Source organism: Dermochelys coriacea, chromosome 2, assembly GCF_009764565.3.
Source record: "Dermochelys coriacea isolate rDerCor1 chromosome 2, rDerCor1.pri.v4, whole genome shotgun sequence".
NCBI lineage: Eukaryota > Metazoa > Chordata > Testudines > Dermochelyidae > Dermochelys > Dermochelys coriacea.
The window spans coordinates 228,488,116-228,507,363 of record NC_050069.1 but is presented as its reverse complement, the minus strand read 5'-3'; the positions used below and the strand labels follow the sequence as shown (position 1 = coordinate 228,507,363).

General features: G+C 41.3%; 1 protein-coding gene across 2 annotated transcripts; it reads right to left on the bottom strand.

Moving 5' to 3' along the window:
• Positions 1-401: 401 nt before the first annotated feature.
• On the bottom strand, positions 402-18,534 carry SRI (sorcin). 2 transcript variants are annotated; one of them, XM_038389518.2, is made up of 9 exons: positions 18,204-18,488; positions 13,604-13,687; positions 9,897-9,966; positions 7,211-7,252; positions 5,202-5,245; positions 2,727-2,874; positions 2,423-2,536; positions 1,381-1,439; positions 402-767 (listed from the first exon to the last, which is right to left on the bottom strand). In XM_038389518.2, exons 1-9 carry the CDS (start codon positions 18,252-18,254, stop codon positions 741-743), a joined length of 639 nt encoding a protein of 212 aa, XP_038245446.1. In that variant the 5' UTR covers positions 18,255-18,488; the 3' UTR covers positions 402-740. The 2 variants fall into 2 exon arrangements, with proteins under 2 accessions (XP_038245446.1, XP_038245448.1); XM_038389520.2 differs by lacking the exon at positions 7,211-7,252 and having other exon boundaries at positions 18,204-18,534.
• Positions 18,535-19,248: the final 714 nt, after the last annotated feature.

The following is a 19,248-nucleotide window of genomic DNA, read 5'->3' as shown; positions in this document are numbered from 1 at the left end:
CTGAAGGTACAGTTATGGGAAATATAAACCTAATTCTGTGAATAACTACATATATGTATAGAAGATATAAACCAATATTATTTTCAAGTGTCACAAACTGACCAGTTAGTTTTCTTAAAGCAACGAGAGCAGCCCATTACAAGATCACCGGATGGGAAAAGAAGTTCTTCAAATGGCCTCTGCACATGGATGTGCAACTTGCTATCCATGGCAAAATGGGTGGAGTCCATCCTGAAAAAATCAGGTTACAGATTAACTGTAGTTTCCCCAATTTTCCATCTTGCTTTCCAGCATGATCATTACCCTATTATGTTGACTCTTCTATGCAGTATTGTCATGGAACAAAACCACCACCATGGCTCCATGCTACTATGTAGGACAGGAAATAAGACAAGCTGCACTGTGGTGAATGTTTTAGTAGCTCATGAGAGGGGGAAGTGTAAACACTACAGAAAGTCTTACGATTTACATAATCATTTAAGTTATACATAAAAGGTGATTTACAAGTATATGCAAAATTTAAAAAAAAAATAAGGTTAAGGATGAGAGCTGATCTTTCATTTTAAAAAGATCCTTTGTTCATTTATATTTATCAAAACTAAAAAAAAAATCACAAAGCAGCATCATTATAAAATATGCAAATACCAATATTTAGTTACATTGCCATGATAAATTTAGGTGCAAAGCAAAAGACAAAATGGAATGTTAATCATGCCTTCCACATCTTCCTTCCTCTTCAATTAGATGCTCATAACACATTGTATGAACTGAAAGAAAACAGACATCCATATTAACCACATGCAGTGGAACATAAATAATCTCCTCCCCCCAACCACTCTGTTGCTTGAAATGCTCTCCACATATACCCATTGCTGTCAACTCCATTTTCCACAAACTGCCGTCAGCCAAACAAGACGCAATCAGGGAGCCACGCCCAAGGAGGCTACCAGAGCATCAGAGTCCCCCTCCGGGGGGGGGGGGGGCAGGCTAAAAAAGTTTGAGGGCATGAGAGCTTCACTGAGGAGAAGCTATGCCAAGCCAAGCCGGAGGAGTGAAACAGAAACCTAAATATACCTGGATCCCAGCCCAGAAAGCACACGATATTCTGAAGATCCAGAACACCTACTGTCTGAGGGAAGAGTGATGAGTATGCATCACCATTTTTTCCCCTCCACAATTGGTTAGGAGAGAAGAGTGGATGGAAAGAGACAACTTTCTCAATACCTATTCTATCCTTGGGCTCTCAGTTAAGATAGTAAATAAGGGTGCCACTTGTAATAGTCTTTAGCAAAATGATTTTTTGGCTCCAGTTCTAAGTACTTTTTCTTTAATTATAATTTTAGCTAGGTTGGCGTAAACAAGTGTCTTAGGTGCACTTACATCATCATACTGGAAATTCACAACACCCTGCTGGGATGTATCCCTTCTTCGAAAACTGTCTGCAAAAATATGTAAAGAATTGTGTATTACTGGAATCAATGGAAGCACTCTATTTTATCAAAACATTAAGTATTTAGATGCTATCCTTCTGATTAAAATCGACCACTCCTTTATTACTAAGCAGCATATGCAAAAACATATTATATATATATATCCTGTAGTCTACTTAAAATTTGTTGCTTATAAGCACTGCTCAGTTGGCACAAGGTTTTCATGTGTCAGTTTGTCCAAAGGCTAGTTTTTCTTTTCAGCAAAGACCTGGAGACTGGTTTTGTGAGGATTAATAGGTCTCTTGCTAATGCAGAAGCTTGATGCTGCCAAATAATTAACATTCTACACCTTCAACTGTGAACACTGGTTCAGCAGAGTAGGCTGTGGCCCTCTCATAAGTGCACTATTCGCTACTGGAGGAAGCACTATGAGCAGCGTTCTTATAGGGCAGGAGCAAGAAGGGGAAAGAGCTGAAGAGAGCAATGGAGGGGGTTTTGGAGAAAGGATGACAGCAAGAAGTTAAGGGGGTGAATGACAAGAGAACAAAACAGAAGATAGAAGAAATAAGGAAAGAGGCGGGGAAGACAATAGTTGAGCTCAGACAGAAAACGACTCATACTACTGTTGAAACTCCCAAGATGGTAATTCCTTAGGTTCTTAACCTCAGTCTTTCAAAGCAACAGTTTGGAATTTTTCCACACACTTTTATGGTAATGAATAGTTGAAGAGACTTCTGGTCTGGCTAACACACAATCTTTATAACCACTGCTATGTTTGTGATGTGATATAAAAGTTGGTTTCCCTGAAGTGATTAAGCCCTTTCAGAAGAGGACAGGTGGGAGAACTTCAATAATAATATATGGTATCAGCTCTGACTGCTGTAGGAAGAGCCAACTCCCTGGATTAAGAGGTTAAAGTTTTCTGAGACACCTTAGATTAACCCAATTTCATAAAATCAAAATGTATTACCAGATACTTCTTGATAACATACCAGTCAGAGCTCTGAGTTTTACACAGCAGGCAATGTAATCATCAAATGTAATCTTCCCATGGGTGCTGTATCGTTTTGCGACTGCAGCCACTGCCTGTGGGCTCAACCTAAATCCTAATTGAAAGAGTCGGGAAAAATAGTGAAATGACAGCCAAGTTACAGTGATCCAAGGCAATTTTTATGGGAAGATTTGTTGTGTGCCAGTTAATGCAAAACATTATTATATTGGGAAATCCCACCAAGTCATGATATTAGAAGCAGGAGAAATTTCAATACCCAGTAATAGGGAAGTTTCACAATTTACCCATAGTAGTTAAGGCTTTCTGCAGCTCTTGAGGATCCACTGTACCACTTCTGTCACTGTCAAAATTTATGAAGTGTTGTCTCCACCCATTCAATACAGCCCAGAGCTCTTTAAATTCATTGAATCCCAATGTACAAGACATATCCCTCTGAATCATGGCTAAGGAAAAACTGTTTAATTTCCAAACAAGTGCTAAATATTCCTCAATGAGGATCTATATTCAGTCATGCTGGATTGAAATTTATTTACTGAAGTTTGGGAAATAAAAGATATCTTAAAAAAAAAAATCATTGTGTTAGTGTTATCTTCCTCTAGAGCAAAAAACTATCCTAGAACTCAGGTAGACAGAATACTTTTGGCCAAAAGTCAGCAATCAGAAAGCCAAAGGTGGTACTCCTCCATCCATCTGAAAAAGAAATACAGCATTTCCTCTGCCTCCTTGCATTTTTCATCGTTAGTGTGCAGTTGTAGCTTTGTCCAAACATCAGAAAAGCAAGCAATAAAATAAAGGCTTGTGCATATACTAGTATTTGATATCATAAAAACAAGATTTGTTTTGCAGGCCAGGTACTAAGAGTAAAATAAGGAAGTTAAGGTAGTTAGAGACCTGCAAATCCATGGATATCTGCTTTATATCCGCAAATGTGGTTGTATTGTTTATCATCTTTGCGAATTGCATGTGGATCCAAATTTTTATATCTGCACAGGGCTTTAACAGCAAGATAGGGTGATAGGGTGCGGATAAATATAAAAAGTTATAGTTTTTGCATCCATGCAGACTCTAAAGGTAGTGGACCAGAGAACTATAGGGGAGCTCATCATCTAAATATTTTGTTAGTGGCGAGCCTACAGGTCCTAATGATTCTTATTTTATTTCTGATAATGTCTTGCAGCAAAGCATTTGGAATAGTGGTTATAGTTCCAATAGTGTAAAAAGAAACCAACCCTCCTCTTGTATTTTTCCCTTTTCAGTCCTTTGGCATTTTGAGTTAGAAAATGAAGGCATTTTTTTATGCTTTGTGTTCTCAATTCTGTCACTCACAAGAGTCTACTATCGGTATGCTAAATATCAAGTGATCTATCGGTGCAGTGAGTACCAATTAGTCACATCAGTGCAGAGAAACTTTATAAATGTATATAGTAGAACCCCTATTTTATCAATTGGGTATTCAGTTCTTAATATCAAACATCTCAGAATTACATAGGTATAATGCATAAGTTAATCGTTCATAACCAATGTATACAGTATGTTTTTTTGTTTTGTTTTGTTTTTTTGAGTGAACTACAAACATGTGCAGCCACTTGAATGCCAGCTGAAGGACTGAAGTCACATTCTGTGGCAGAAAAAGGACTTGGCCAGCAAAAGAAAAAAAGATTAATATAACCCATCTTTCATAAGATCGATGTTCATAGAATAGGGGTTCGACTGTAGCTAATCCTTCCAATTTCAGTTGTGCGTTAGAGCTATACTACCTTAAATACTCTTCCATGGAGACTTTCTACTTAAATGACAAATAACTAGCAACTCATTCTGCCTACAAGATAAAGATTAACCAATGTGTTTTTAAAAAGCACTTCAAGCCATCAGAGCTTTCATGTTAATGCAATTACAGGCCTGATAGCAGCACATATTAAGGTTGCCAGACACTTTCCATTATAAACACACTGTTTTCAGTTACTTATAACTTTACCAATCTTTAACCATTTGGTCTGAAATTTTCCAGAACAAAAGCCTGGAAAATTTCAGCCAAAATGGTTCAGCTATTTCTGAAAACGAGCCTAGGGAAAAGTACATTTTGTCCATTATAAACATTATGACAGACATTTCTTTGAACAGCTTTAATGTCCCCATGCTTTGAAACAGGGACAAGAAATCTGGCAGGTCTATGGCCTTTTGGCCAGAAATGTGTCTTTTGGTATCCCTGTGGAAAAACTGCCCAAATCATGGGGGGGTGGAGGGGGAGGGAAGAGAAACCACAGTTCACACAAGTTCAATAGAGACATCTTGAAATTTTAGCTGCTAAAGTCAAAGAATAGGTTATCCAATGATGGGGATTCCACAACTGCCATTGGAAGTTTATTCCAGAGTTTAATTACTCTTATAGTTTGAAAGTTTAATTTCCCTTGCTGCAGATTAATCCCACTACTACTTGTCCTACTTTCAGACATGGAGAACAATTTATTATCATCCTCTTTATAAAAGCCCTTCCCTTAACATATTTGATTATTGATACCAGGTTCCCGCTCCCACCCAGTCCTCTTTTCTCAATGAATGAGACAGGGTCCTGTAGAAAAAAGTATCATGAAATTGAAAACTATATCAAAATACATAAATACAAGAGGCAGAATTAAGGTTGCCTGTGCAAATTAATTCTGGTATTTCTTAACATAGGAGTGCCTGATTTTGCAACCTTAATGTTCTTTTAGCAGTTTCCTTTCGTAATACTTATGTAGTACACACAAGACAAAGGATACATCCAGCATAGAAATCATGAGCCTGCATGTCTCTAGGTTGAAAGCTGTTTAAATGAGGGGGAAAAATAGATTAGTAGCAGTAAATATGAATTACTGATTTCTCAGTTTGGTTTCATACTATGTACATGAAATAAGACATCACTCCCACTGGAAAGCTGCAGTCTTGCAATTAGCAATCTCACTCTGATTCAAATAAAGAAAAAACCTTATATTATGAGTTGGGTGGTGCAAACGGTTATTATTTTAAGCCTTTTTTGGAATCCAGTCTTAAATTACAAATGAGATAATTTTTAGTCAATCTCAACTCATTTGGTTACATCAAAATGGGTAGTCTGATCAGGACAGTAGTAACAGTAAATGCTACCAGCCTAGACTGGAATCAAACTGTTGGGATACAGAATGTTTCACATCTAGACCATTACTGGTGGCCTGAGCAATTCAGCGCCACTCAACACACAAATTTAACTTTGTGGACACGGTATCTCAGGAACTTGTATCATCAAGTCTACTCATAGCATTCTTTGGTGAACATCAATAGATGCATGTGGATGTCACTTTCCTAAATGTGTTAACACTGGTCATTTTAATATGTTATAGATGTTATTGAACTAGAAAAACTTGTTTTCCGAGTGACTTATTACAAAATAAAGGGATAAAAATGGAATTATGAAGGCTCTCTCGAATTAGTTTATTGTAGAAGTTAAAAACCTGAGACACTTGTGTACATAGTTTATTTTTAACTTCTCAAAAGCTTGACACAGAGCTGTTTTTTGCAGTCTTATTACCAGCCTTTAACTGTGCTTTAAGTTGTTTTGTTACTGTAAGTACAAGGCTTTAGACACTATGAATGTGTGCCAACTCTGCAAAGTGACTCTTTGAAAAATGGCACATCCTTACAAAACAGATCTGCTCTTGGTGGATTCAGAATTATACCTGCTTGCTTGAGAATCCACACTACTCTTGTCGTTAGTCTCGCTGCATGTCAGATTAGTTAAGAGAACTTGGTACTTCATTTGGAATTTATGTTCTAAGAGAAATGGGGCTGCACAGGTGTAAAAGAGGGAAGAATTTGACCCACACAATCTTCATTACTGGTGATGATGCAAGCAGCAGGGGAGGTGGAGGGGGAAAAAAAAAAAAAAAAAAAGCTTGATTTTCAGATCAAGTTTCCAAAGCAGGCAGCAAGAAAAATCTTTATTTATAACTGTACAAGTTAGAGTTGGACTCACAGAGGAAAACATGGAATCTATTCTGCTACTTTTATAGTACCTTTTCAGAACACAGCTTCACATTAAAATATCTGTGCATTTGTTTTAAAAATTTAAAAAGTCTGTTGCATGAACTTTAAGCTTAGAAAGGTCTAAATGTAAGCTTCGTACATTCTGTCTGTACTGTCTAAAGAGCATCAACCCAGATTTGTAGTCCAAGTTGTAGCCTTCACTCCAGATTTCTTTACTGCTCACGATAAAAATTAAAAATATAACTTTTGCATATTCTACAGAAGTTTCCTCATTGTAACCACCTACTCAGGGTTGTGAACCCTCCAGGACTATCCTGGAGTCTCCAGGAATTAAATCTCAATCTTTAATTAAAGATGTCATGAAGGAACACAATTGGAAGCCCTACACCTACTACCTGTGCTTAAGTAAACACATGGGGCTCAACTCAACTGAAGGTATGTCAGCTTCTGCTGTATAAACCCTCTATTATCTTTGTATGAAGAGTATCATGAAGACAAGATCGATATTTAAAAAGGTTACATCCTAGGTCATCAAATTCCTCTGTTTGACGTAGTAATCAATAAAACCTGTACTGTCATCAGCCGTTTGAACAGGATTAGGTGTAAAACTCCTTCACTGGAGGTTTTACAGAGATGAGTATCTAGTCAAATAGATGTTGCAACTGAATTGCAGAAAGACCACTTCTGAAACATGAACTCTTTTACACATTACCATTCAAAATTCTAAGCATTAATATTTGGAGAGTGGCTGTTCTGAGTTAAAACTTACCCAACATCTGAAACAGACAGATATCTCCTAGACAGCCAAATACTGTAGAGTGAAAAATCAACAAGATACTTAAACCCCTGAATTCTGTGACAGACTAATTAGAGAAACTGTATCAAAAAGTCCTTGAATTGATCCTCTGAAAATCTGGTACTAAACACACTCAAGGAGCCATGGGCCTAGGGATGAAAAGAGAACTCTTACCTTCTCAATAGAAGGGCCTGTTTCAAGGGGACCTTTTATGCTGGTTTCTAATGGACTCTGTGGAAGGATCTCTCGTTTATTGAATCTGGGTGTCCACAACACTCGGTCCAACATAAATAAATCTTAATTGGACATTGGAATATCACATTCACAAAATTATCAGGGCAGTCAAGCAATTACAAAAATTAACTGTGATTAATCGCACTGTTAAACAATAGAATACCATTTATTTAAATAATTTTGGATGTTTTATACATTTTCAAATATATTGATTTCAATCATAACAAAATTGAAAGTGTACAATGCTCACTTTTTATTTGATTACAATTATTTGCACTCTAAAAAAACAAAATAGTATTTTGCAATTCACCTAATATAAATACTGTAATGCAATCTCTTTATCATGAAAGTTGAACTTACAAATGTAGAATTATGTACAAAATAAACTGCATTCAAAAATAAAACAATGTAAAATTTTTGAGCCTGCAAGTCCGCTCAGTCCTACTTCTTGTTCAGCCAATGGCTCAGACAAACAAACTTGTTTACATTTGCAGGAGATAATGCTGCCCATTCTTGTTTACAATGTCTCCTGAAAGCGAGAACAGGCATTCTCATGGCATTGTCGTAGTCAGTGTCTCAAGATATTTACGTGCCAGATGTGCTAAAGATTCATACGTCCCTTCATGCTTCAACCACCATTCCAAGGGACATGCAGCCATGCTGATGACTGGTTCTACTCAATAACAATCCAAAGCAGCATGGACCAACACATGTTCATTTTCATATCCGAGACAGATGCCACCAGCAGAAAACTGATTTTTCTTTTTTGGTGGTTCGGTTTCTGTAGTTTCTGCATCAAAGTGTTGCTCTTTTAAGATTCCTGAAAGCATGCTCCATACTCCATCCCGATCAGATTTTGGAAGGCATTTGAGAATCTTAAATCTTGGGTCGAGTGCTATAGCTATCTTTAGAAATCTCACATTGGTACCTTCTTTGCATTTTGTCAAATCTGCAGTGAAAGTGTTCTAAAAATGAAACACACATGCTGGGTCATCTGAGACTGCTGTAACATGAAATATATGGCAGAATGTGGGTAAAACAGAGCAGGGGACATAGAATTCTCCCTCAAGGATTTCAGTCACAAATTTAAACAACACATATTGTTAACGAGAGTCATCAGCATGGAAGAATCTCTCTGGAATGGTGGCTGAAGCACAAAGGGGAAAATGAATGTTTAGCATATCTGGCATGTAAATACATTGCAATGTCAGCTACAAAAGTATGAGCATTGCCAGCAGATCGAGGGAAGTGATTATTCCCCTCTATTCGAAACTGGTGAGGCCACATCTGGAGTATGGCATCCAGTTTTGGGCCCCCCCACTACAGAAAGGATGTGGACAAATTGGGGAAAGTCCAGCAGAGGGCAATGAAAATGATTAGGGGGCTGCGGAACATGACTTATGAGGAGAGGCTGAGGAAATTGGGCTTATTTAGTCTGCAGAAGAAAAGAGTGAGGGGGGATTTGATAGCAGCCTTCAACTACCTGAAGAGGGGTTCCAAAGAGGATGGAGCCAGGCTGTTATCAGTGGTGGCGGATGACAGAACAAGAGCAATCGTCTCAAGTTGTAGTGGGGGAGGTCTAGGATGGATATTATGAAAAACTATTTCACTAGGAGGGTGGTAAAGCACTAGAATGGGTTATCTAGGGAGGTGGTAAAATCTCCATCCTTAGAGGTTTTAAAGGGCTGTCTTGCCAAAGCCCTGGCTGGGATGAGTTAGTTGGGGATAGTCCTGCTTTGAACAGGGGGCTAGAATAGATGACCTCCTGAAGACTCTTCCAACCTTAATCTTCTATGATTCTAATAAGAGGGCAGCATTATCTCCTGTAAATGTAAACAAACTTGCTTGTCTTAGTGATTGGCTGATCAAGGAGGAGGACTGAGTGGACTTGTAGGCTCTGAAGTTTTACATTGTTTTGTTTTTGTACACTTTTTGATTTCAATTACAACACAATACAATATATATGAAAATGTAGAAAAACATCCAAAATATTAATAAATGTCAATTGGTATTCTATTGTTTAACAGTGCAATTAAAATGGATTAATTTTTTTGAGTTAATCGTGTGAGTTAACTGCAATTAATTGACAGCCCTAAAAATTATCTCATAGTAATGTACCTGCTAGCCTAATGGATAAAAAACTAAATTTGGTGAAACATTAGCAGTTCCAGGTCAGCCAATAGAAAGTGAGAAGGCAAAACTAAAATCCTTCTGTAAAGAAGTGTTATCGGGGCCAACTATTCCCTATGACTAAGTTCTTGCAGCATAGTGCAAGAGACTCCAGAGTGCAATGTATGGAAGCAGTTAGACTACTTTCAAAAACAAATTAAGTGCTTCTTACCATGTGAACTTAACTATGCAAACAGTACAACTAATGATTGTCTAATATGAATCAAATATACTTTTATTTAAATCATCAACTTACGTTTATACCCTCCTGCTATGCCCGACTGGGTCAGACATCTCTGCAGCTCATCAGCATCTATTTGTCCATCCTTTTGAAAACAGAAAAGTAGGCTTGGAAAAGTTAGCTTTTCATTAGTAAATGTTGATAAACTTTCACATTAAGATCCATGTTCACTGATAAACCTATGCATGGAACCTTATACAAAAGACTGGTTCTACCTAGCATACTAATTTCAATTTAAATTCACTCCAAATTATTTTATTCATAGAGTTTAAGACCAGAATGGACCACTAGATCATCTAGTCTGACCTCCTGAATACCACAGGTTATTTAAATATCACCCAAATACTTCTGGCACCTTAGAGACTAACAAATTTATTTGAGCATAAGCTTTCATGAGCTACAGCTCACTTCATCGGATGTTTTTCCACCAAATGCATCCGATGAAGTGAGCTGTAGCTCACGAAAGCTTATGCTCAAATAAATTTGTTAGTCTCTAAGGTGCCACAAGTACTCCTTTTCTTTTTGCGAGTACAGACTAACACAGCTGCTACTCTGAAACCAAATACTTCTGTCGCACCCAATGACCTCAGTTAAACTAAAGTACTTTAATCCTCAGAAAACTGAACTGTTGCATGCCAGAGGCAGAGAACAGGAAAAACTGATATGCCATCAATGCCCCTGTGACAGCTGGGAATTCACTCGGTGAAATAAGTCCAGATGATCCTACCAGGAGATCCATGCCCCATGCTGTGGAGGCGTAAAAAACAGCAAGGTCCTAGCTGATCTGAGTTGAGGGAAAATTCCTTCCCCACCCCAAATCCGGCAAATCAGTTTGACCCTGAACGTATGAGCAAGACATCAGCAAGGCACAGAGAATTCGCTGTACCACCTCCGAGCACCACTCCACCCCAGCTGGAATCCCATCATCTCTAGTTATGTACAATCTGATGTTTCAGAGGAAGGAGAAAAACATTCCGAAGATTACAAATGTGCATTGGGGGGGCCGGGGAGGAACAACCCTTCTTCCTGACTCCTGAGATAAGATTAGTTACCATAATATAGAACTAAAAGTGCTATGAGCTTGTTGAGGACAACATAGACAATCCTGGTTTAAAGATTTGCATTCTAGATTCTATAATGGGACTCTACAAAACAAAGTAAACTATATGAGAGAACGTATATCCCCACTTCCCGAGATAGATATTAGATCAATTTTTTTTGAACTGTCAGTTTGGAACAGTAAATTGTTAATAGAGCAAATTAAAGCAGAAAGTAAAGTATTTTAAAGGAATAAAACAGAAAAAAATACCTATTTGCTCAATTAGGAATACAATTTCCTTCCAAAGCATTCCTCTCAAGGCCAGTCAGAGATTATGAACAACTGCCAAGTCAGGTAAAGCAATGAGCTGTCAAAAGTGGAGTTGGAATTGCATGTCACATTCCTCACACCCACGATTAAAGTTCATAAAAATTTCTGAAGCGCAATTTAACCTCATTCTAAGATGAAATGTTTTTAGATGCAAATAGACTTGACTAATTCCAGAAGCATCGAGTACTAAAACAAGAGTTGTTTTATATTTGAAGCCTATCTAGTTTTCCCCAGCATTTTCCTGAGAGTTTTGTATATCTGGTACATATCTAATTTAAGCCTGAAAGAACGATAAAAACTGGATACCCAGATAAAAATCAGAGAAAGGATATCAGTCTTCAAATTTATAACTACAGTACTTCCAGGAGAGAATAGTGGGGGAAAAACATGCTTATCTATCAACTCCAGATACACTCCTCTGAATATGTCCTGTAAATAAATGGTTTTTATTCTAGCGGACATTTAATTTTACAAGGCCTGACAAAAGGCAATTGTACCTTTTGACCAATTCAATACACTGCTCCCCAACTTTTAGTATCTTTGGTCTTCAGGCCAGCTTTATGAACAGTGTGCTATATGCACTACAGGTGTGGTAGAAACACAGGAAAAATCCAGTATAAGAAATTCAATTATATCAAATCAGAAGTGGTCAATCATGTTTTAAAAATTCTTTAAATTAAGAAGCCAAACAAGAAGCCAGTATCTTGACAACTTGAAAATGTGAAGGAGAACTGAAAGAATGGAAATTGGAAACAGATCTATAAAGCAAGTCCTATGTAAAAAAACCTTAACAGTTCAACTTTACATTAGATGGGGCTTTACAGACAAGAAGTAATAAAATGAATAGTTCCCACAGAGACAAATTCAATTCACTGAATGGAGATTCTGAAAAAAAGGTTAGTATGGTTTCAATTTTGAATTTTAAATATCTAAGATATTAACATTCATATGTTTTTCCTTTTAAGATAATTTCCAGTATAAATTTTATATAAAAACTCAAATTGATATCGCAGATGTACAAATTCATCCTGCGATAAATATATTGTGAGTGACAACAGGCTGCAAATGAAAAAGGACAGTCAAGGCAGTTTGAGATTCTATAATAATTTGACTTGAAAAGTTAGGTGGGTTTGGCCTGTTAGGTATTTTCATGGATGGCCACGTGATAATACTTTAGTCCTGTTCATTTTATCTATTCAGTCACTCTTTGCTTACAGGTTTATTCATCACAAGGACTACTACAGGTAGGTAACAGATTCTTCATTAGCTCAGTAAGAAACATTTCTAAAGGTCTCTACTTTATTTCAGTGAAGAACCAGATTCTTTACAAATAAGGAGAATCCTTATATATGTACTCATTTGACTACCTTCATGTGGTTTGTTCTAATATTCTCATTTGTCATCTTTGCTGCCAGAATGCATTGATTCAGTAACTGTGTATTTTTGAAACTATTACACTTTAAGAAGTTAGTTATTGAAAGAGAATAGTGAAAAGAGGGCAGAGACCAGGAGTACTCTGGGATCCTTAATTCTGAATGTCTTGTCTTCCACAATTACACCCTTGAAACTGCATTAATGGTTTTTTGCAAATAAACCAACAGTTGGACAGACAAGTTGTTTACTGGACAATACATAGGATTTATTAGACAAAATGGACTGGAAAGATGTAAAGTCTATTTTATCACAGCAATAAAACCTCTAGCTCTAGGGAGCTTACTTGATTAAAATAAGATTTTAAAATGGATTAGAAATTGTTACTTACAGGAATATATAGACGTTTAAAGACATTATGTAGAAAATACAAAATTATAGTATACTAAATCATTTAGAGTGATAAATAAGCAGTCAAAACCAGACATAGAAAAATTAAGATGCAAACATCTGAAGAAAAAAATGCACCCTTCTTCTATACTATGTTCACTCTGTCCAGCAAGCTACTCCAGGTCGTTCATGCCACCAGGTTCTGGTACTCCCATGTTCCCACACCTAGTGAAGCCATCCCCTTACATAATGACCTAACTCTTACTAACCTCTCCCGGCTCTTGTTGAGGCCATCCATGCAGCTGCCATTTCTGGTTGGATTCTTACACTACAAGTGATTGGCCCTTCCCACCCATGTGCATAGTTTTAAAGTGAGTCAGCATAAACTCAAACAGTATTTAATCCAATTTGACTTGATTCCCCAGCTTGTCTTCACACACAGTTTCCAGTATTCAGAGTTTCAATATGCCTGCTATACATGCATCTCTGTGGCAAACACTGATGTCCAATATTGAAGTTGTAATACAATGAGAATATTTTTGTTTTATGTCATAACTTCAACCAAATCGTTTGGGGGGGAGGGGGAACATACCTGCCCAGCTACCGCAGCAAAATAACCATACAAAGGATCTTGAGTCTGCCCATGGAACACTGGTCCTCCTGGAGCAGCTCCATACTTTAAAACAAGAAATAAATGATTAAGATAAAATTAATGCTTTTAGTTGATAACAATATTTGCAATCTTACATTTCAGCATCAATTTTGAGCGTCATTTTTATATACAAAATGTCAAAATATATAACTGCTTTAAAAGAGAGCACACAACTTGGTGTATATACTTGCTACAATGTAAAGCAGGCCTACATAAAATCTTACATTTGATTCAGCCCAGTGATCTAATAGTAGCACAGAGTGCCTAAATTATTCGTATATGGCATCTCCATTACTGGAGGTTTGCAACCATGGTAGCCCATGTTGTATGATCCTCTGCTAATCTAGTTCTTTTGATCCACACAGGATACCACATTGTCCATCAAAGATCTTCTTTTTCTGTGTTGTTCTCTTGCCATCAACTTACCCTTGAAGTGCCTGTAAACATACATCACCCACTGCAAACTCAGTCTGTCTTCTCACTAGCATTTGCTCAATTCTCTAGTATGTTTTCATTGGTTACATAGTCTATCCATATTTTCCAGAATTCTTCTACAACACCATAATGCAAAGGACTGTAGTTTTTGTTTGAATGTCCATGTTTTACAGCTGTAATGTAATACAGACCAAATATAGGTTTTTAAGAGTCGGAATTTAGTCTTCAGATTTATATCCCTTTTCCTCAGATATATATTCTTCCAGAATGTCTCTTTTGCTCTTTTTCCACCAACTGCATCCGATGAAGTGAGCTGTAGCTCACGAAAGCTTATGCTCAAATAAATTTGTTAGTCTCTAAGGTGCCAGAAGTACTCCTTTTCTTCTTTCGCTCTTGTTATTCTGGTGCTGATTTCAGTATCAGATCTTCCATCTTCTGTAATGATGCTTCCTAAAAGTAGCAATAACTTCTCACTTGCTGTATGACTGTTATACACTAGAATCTTGCATGTTTTCACAGGATCCTTGCATACCACCATAGTTTTTGTCTTGTCCACATTCAACTCTAAACCATATGTAATCTCCACTAACTTCATCAGACCTCCTTCAGAATCAGCCACCAGCACTGTCAGTTGCATAGCAAATATGCCTAAATTAGGGAGTCAAATTTATACTCTAGTTCAAGGGTGGGCAAACTTTTTGGCCTGAGGGCCACATCTGGGAATAGAAATTGTATGGCAGGCAGTGAATGCTCACAAAATTGAGGCTGAGGTGCGGGAGGGAGTGACGGTTCTGAATGAGGGTGCAGGCTCCGGGTTGGGGCCAGAAATGAGGAGTTCAGGATGTGGAAAGGGGCTCCAGGATGGGGGAATGGAGTGCAGGCGAAGGGGGGCTGCGGGCTCTGGCGCTGGGGATGAGGAGTTTGGGATACAGGTGGGTGCTCCGGGCTGGGACCAAGGGGTTCGGAGGGCAGGAGGGGAATCAGGAATGGGGCAACGGGTTGGGGTGCAAGAAGATGTGCAGGCTCTGGCTAGGGGTGCGGGCTCTGGGGTGGGGCTGGGATCGAAGGGTTTGGAGGGTAGGAGAGGGATCAGGGCTGGGGCAGGGGCATGGTGAGAGGCTCAGGGGTGCAGGCTCTGAGCAGCGCTTACCTCAAGCGGCTCCCAGAAGCAGCAGCATGTCCTTTCCCCGGCTCCTACATGGAGGCATGGCCAGGCAGCTCTACACGCTGCCCCGTCAGCAGACACTGTCCCTTCAGCTCCCATTGGAGTGCCGGAGGAGGCCAGAGGGGGGCCATGTCACAGCTTCCAGGAGCCACATGGAGCGGCCCCCGGATCCTGCTCCCCGACTGGAGCATGGGGGAAGGGGAGAACATGCCACAGCTTCCGGGAGCCACGTGGAGTGGCCCCCCGACCCTGCTCCCTAGATGGAGCTTGCGGGCTGGCTTAAAATGGCCTAAGGGCCGTAGTTTGTCCACCCTTGCTCTAGTGCTTTGAGGTTGAAAGAGCGCACCCTGCTTGACTGAGATGAAACCACAAATTATTAGTATAATTTTCTTTACAGCAGAGGTGGTCAAACTACAGCACACGAGCTGCATCCAGCCCATCTAACATTTCCGTCTGGCCCGCCAGGCTCTTTGGCTGCCCCCTCGCGATCTCCGGACCCCTAAAAGTCCCACAGTGCAGCCGGGAATTTAGGCAGGTAAACAGCCTGCCAATGCCCCCACGCTGCTCCCGGAAGTGGCCGGCCGCTGGTGGCATGTCTCTGCGCACCCCTAGCAGGGGCAGGAGGCAGCGCCACATGCTGCCCCAGCACCATCCTCGCAGTTCCTATTGGCCAGAAACCAGCCAATGGGAGATGCTGGAGAGGTGCCTGCAGGCACAAGCAGTGCATGGAGACCCGCTCCCCCCCCCATCCCCAATTGGCATGCAGAGACATGCCAGCAGCAGCCGCTTCCAGGAGCGGCATGGGGCCACGGCATGCTGGCAACCTGTCTGAGCCCTGCTACACCGCAGGCTGGAAGCAACCTGTGGTATGCGCCCCCCGGCCAGAACCTGCACCTCGCACCCCATCCCAAGTCAGAATCCCCTCCTGCACTCAAACTCCCTCCCAGACCACACACCTCCTCCTGCACCAAGTCCCCTCCTGCACCCAAACTCCCTCCCAGAGCCCACCCCCTGCCCCAGCCTGGAGTTCCCTCCTGCACCCAAACTCCCTCCCAGACTCCAACCCCCTCCATTAATATAGTAGAAATATGCAGCCCATGACAACTTACAAAAAATTCGTGGAGTGGCCCACCCTGTGAAAATTATTGCCAACACCCGCTTTAGAGCAACATATAAAATCCACTTCTAAAATGTGGGCCCCAATATACTAGGCACTGTACAAATACATAGAGACAATCCTTGCACAGAAGAGCTTAAAATGACAAAGACAAAGGTTGGAAAAAATAGTATTTCCCTTTTCCAGATGGGAAACTGAGGCACAAAGTAGTAAAATGGTTTACTAAAGATCATGTAGAAAGACTATTAGAGCCAGAAATTGAACCCAGCTCACCTAAGGCCAAGTTTACCTTTAAGTTTCACTGGGGCAGCAATACCAGTATAGCTATAGGCACCACTTTCCTAGTGCAGATACAGCTTATAGCAGCAATAGAAATGCTTCTCCTGGTATAGTTTATACAGGCTTGGTGAGCAAAATAAGCTATACCAGCTAAAGCAGTTTTATTCCAGTAAACTATGTCTATACTAGAGCTTTTGCTGGTATAGAAATGTCACACCGCCACACTCCCTAACCAAGAATGCTGTACTGACAAAATTTCCGGTATAGGCCTGGCCTATGCTCCTGTCTGTCAGAGCAAAAGCCCATTCTTCCTTTCAAAGAAGCTGAGTGTTCTTTGTACCCACAAAAGGAATATTCATGTTTTAACCAGAGCTTTGATTCTAACTAAATTAGTTTTATTTAACAAAGGATAAGTCTAGTATGCTATTACCTCTACTGAGGGTGATGGAAGAATAGATCTTGAATTGGATTTGCTGGAGCAGGGAGGGGAGTCTAATCAAGTAGGCTGCTTTTCTGAGGTATCAGGCATCTACAACTGTCACTGATTTCAATGGCTTCCCTTAACACCAGCACACTGAAAAAGTCTTCGCCATTTCTACAGTTCTATCATTTACAATCAGTTGCCTGAGCCAGCAGCTTTTGTTATCCTAAGAGGAAAGGAAGAGACTATGTGCTGTGACAGGAACCAGCTCATAGCCCGCCAGAGGCAGCAGCACAAATCCCCAACTGTAACAGGAAAACAGCACCATTCCCCACCCCGGGCTTGCTACAGAAATGTCCTTCTCCTAACTCATTCTCCTCCCAAGCCCCGCAAGCTTGTAAAATGCATGTACTCCACCCAGTTTACTTTTGATCTAAGAACGGTTTACGTGATTACCCTAACCAGACAAATGCGTTCAACAGAACTAGGAACCAGTTCAGTCTGAACCCTTGTACAAGCAGGGCGGGGACACACAGCGATCAAGCTCGGTGGCTCTTCAAAGCCTCAGACAATCCACCGCTTTTGCTAGGGACCGTGGGCTAGGTACTGGGCGCTGCAAGGGGAATCGTCTAGATCGGTGCTGCGGGGAGAAGGATTTGAGGCTAGTTGGGCGTCTAGTGCCAATGGCGCGGAGGCCGCATAGCCCCAGGGCCAGCACACAGGAGCCACGCGCAGGGGGCTCCCCACAAGACAGGACAGGGCCGTAGGGGTGCTGGGGCGGTGGACGTTGCACGGATACTTACGCTTTAGCCCTGGCCCGTGCCCCGCCAGCTCCGTGGCTGGCGCACAGACGCTGCTGCTCAGAGAAGCCGAGCTACGAGCATGGGCTGCAAAGCCCGTCCGACCCCCCCCCCCCCCAGCAAGGCACCCGCAGCTAGGACACGGCCCCCGAGTCGGGGGAGGAAGTCCCCCCCCCCGCACAAGGCTGGGAGTGGGAGGGGGGGGGGAAGTCTCCTCTCGCCCCCCTCCCCCAGCACAGACAGTCAAGCGGGGCGGGCCTTGCTTTGCGCCCGGCGGGAGGCTCGTCCCAGCCCCTCAACGCCCTGCACGGCCCCGGCCTTACCCCGCCCTGGTAGTAGCCGCCGCCAGCGCCGGGATGCCCAGGATACGCCATGTCTACCGTCTTCGGTCCGCTGCTCCCTGACCCGTCCCTGCCAGCGGCCCCACAGAGCGCCCGGGTCACACCCGGAGCAGGCCGCGCCACTCGCGGCGCCGCTTCTCCCTTCCCTCCCGCGGGGCGGGAGCGACGGCGAATCGCTGGGGCGCCGCGCGGTTCGCCGCTCTCTTAGACCCCCATTTTAGGAAACGATCCCCTTTGGCTCGCTCAGAAGGGAGGAAACACCCCTCCGCTGTAATGGTCCGGCCCACAGGGCGGGGTATTCGTGAGCTACACCGGAAGAGAGACGGATGAGTTGTGGGAAAGGGATTGAGATTGTGTCGTGTTCTCTGTGTGTATGACTCTCCCCACTGTATTTTCCACCGAATGCATCCGATGCAGTGGGCTGTAGCTCACGAAAGCTTCTGCTCTAATAAATGTGTTAGTCTCTTAAGGTGCCACAAGTCCTCCTCTTCTTTTTGCGGATACAGACTAACACGGCTGCTACTCTGAAACCTGTTTCAGCAGTAGTAGCGCTCGCTGTGTGCTGGCAGGCAGTTTCCAAACACATAGGACCACAGTCCCTGCCCTAAGCAGTGTATAGTTTTTAAAAGAATGTATGTAGTTGAATGGGAGCTGCTAGCAATACAAAGAGGCTCCTCATTTAAAGTCGCAGCCGACAGTACTAGTTGCAAAAGCCAGATACTTACCGTGTCCCCATATCGACTAAAGTTTGATTCTTTCCTGCAGTGTTCTCCAGTAATTCATTCAGTCTAATATTACAAGACTAGAAGTAGTAATAATGGTATTCCAGACATCAGAGACTTTAAATGAGGACGCTAGAAGTGACTCCTCTTATTATTATTTAGTTTATATGTTAGAAAAAATTAACATGCAGACAATTGAGAATCACAGCCCCTTTCCCAGGCCATGTGGAAAGAGTAAAGTTGAAGGGCTATTGGTCAAGCCTAGATCAAGACATAGTACTGGCAGATCTGGTGAAAGGTCCAAA

Bases quoted from the DNA above. Each gene is read 5' to 3' on its own strand.
- SRI (XM_038389518.2), bottom strand. From the start codon at position 18,254: ATGGCGTATCCTGGGCATCCCGGCGCTGGCGGCGGCTACTACCAGGGC. The intron at 2,537-2,726 runs GTAAATTGTGAA...TCTTTCAATTAG, and splicing joins GAAAGCCTTAACTACTATGG to GATTTAGGTTGAGCCCACAG. The intron at 1,440-2,422 runs GTATGTTATCAA...ATATTTTTGCAG, and splicing joins AAAACTCAGAGCTCTGACTG to ACAGTTTTCGAAGAAGGGAT.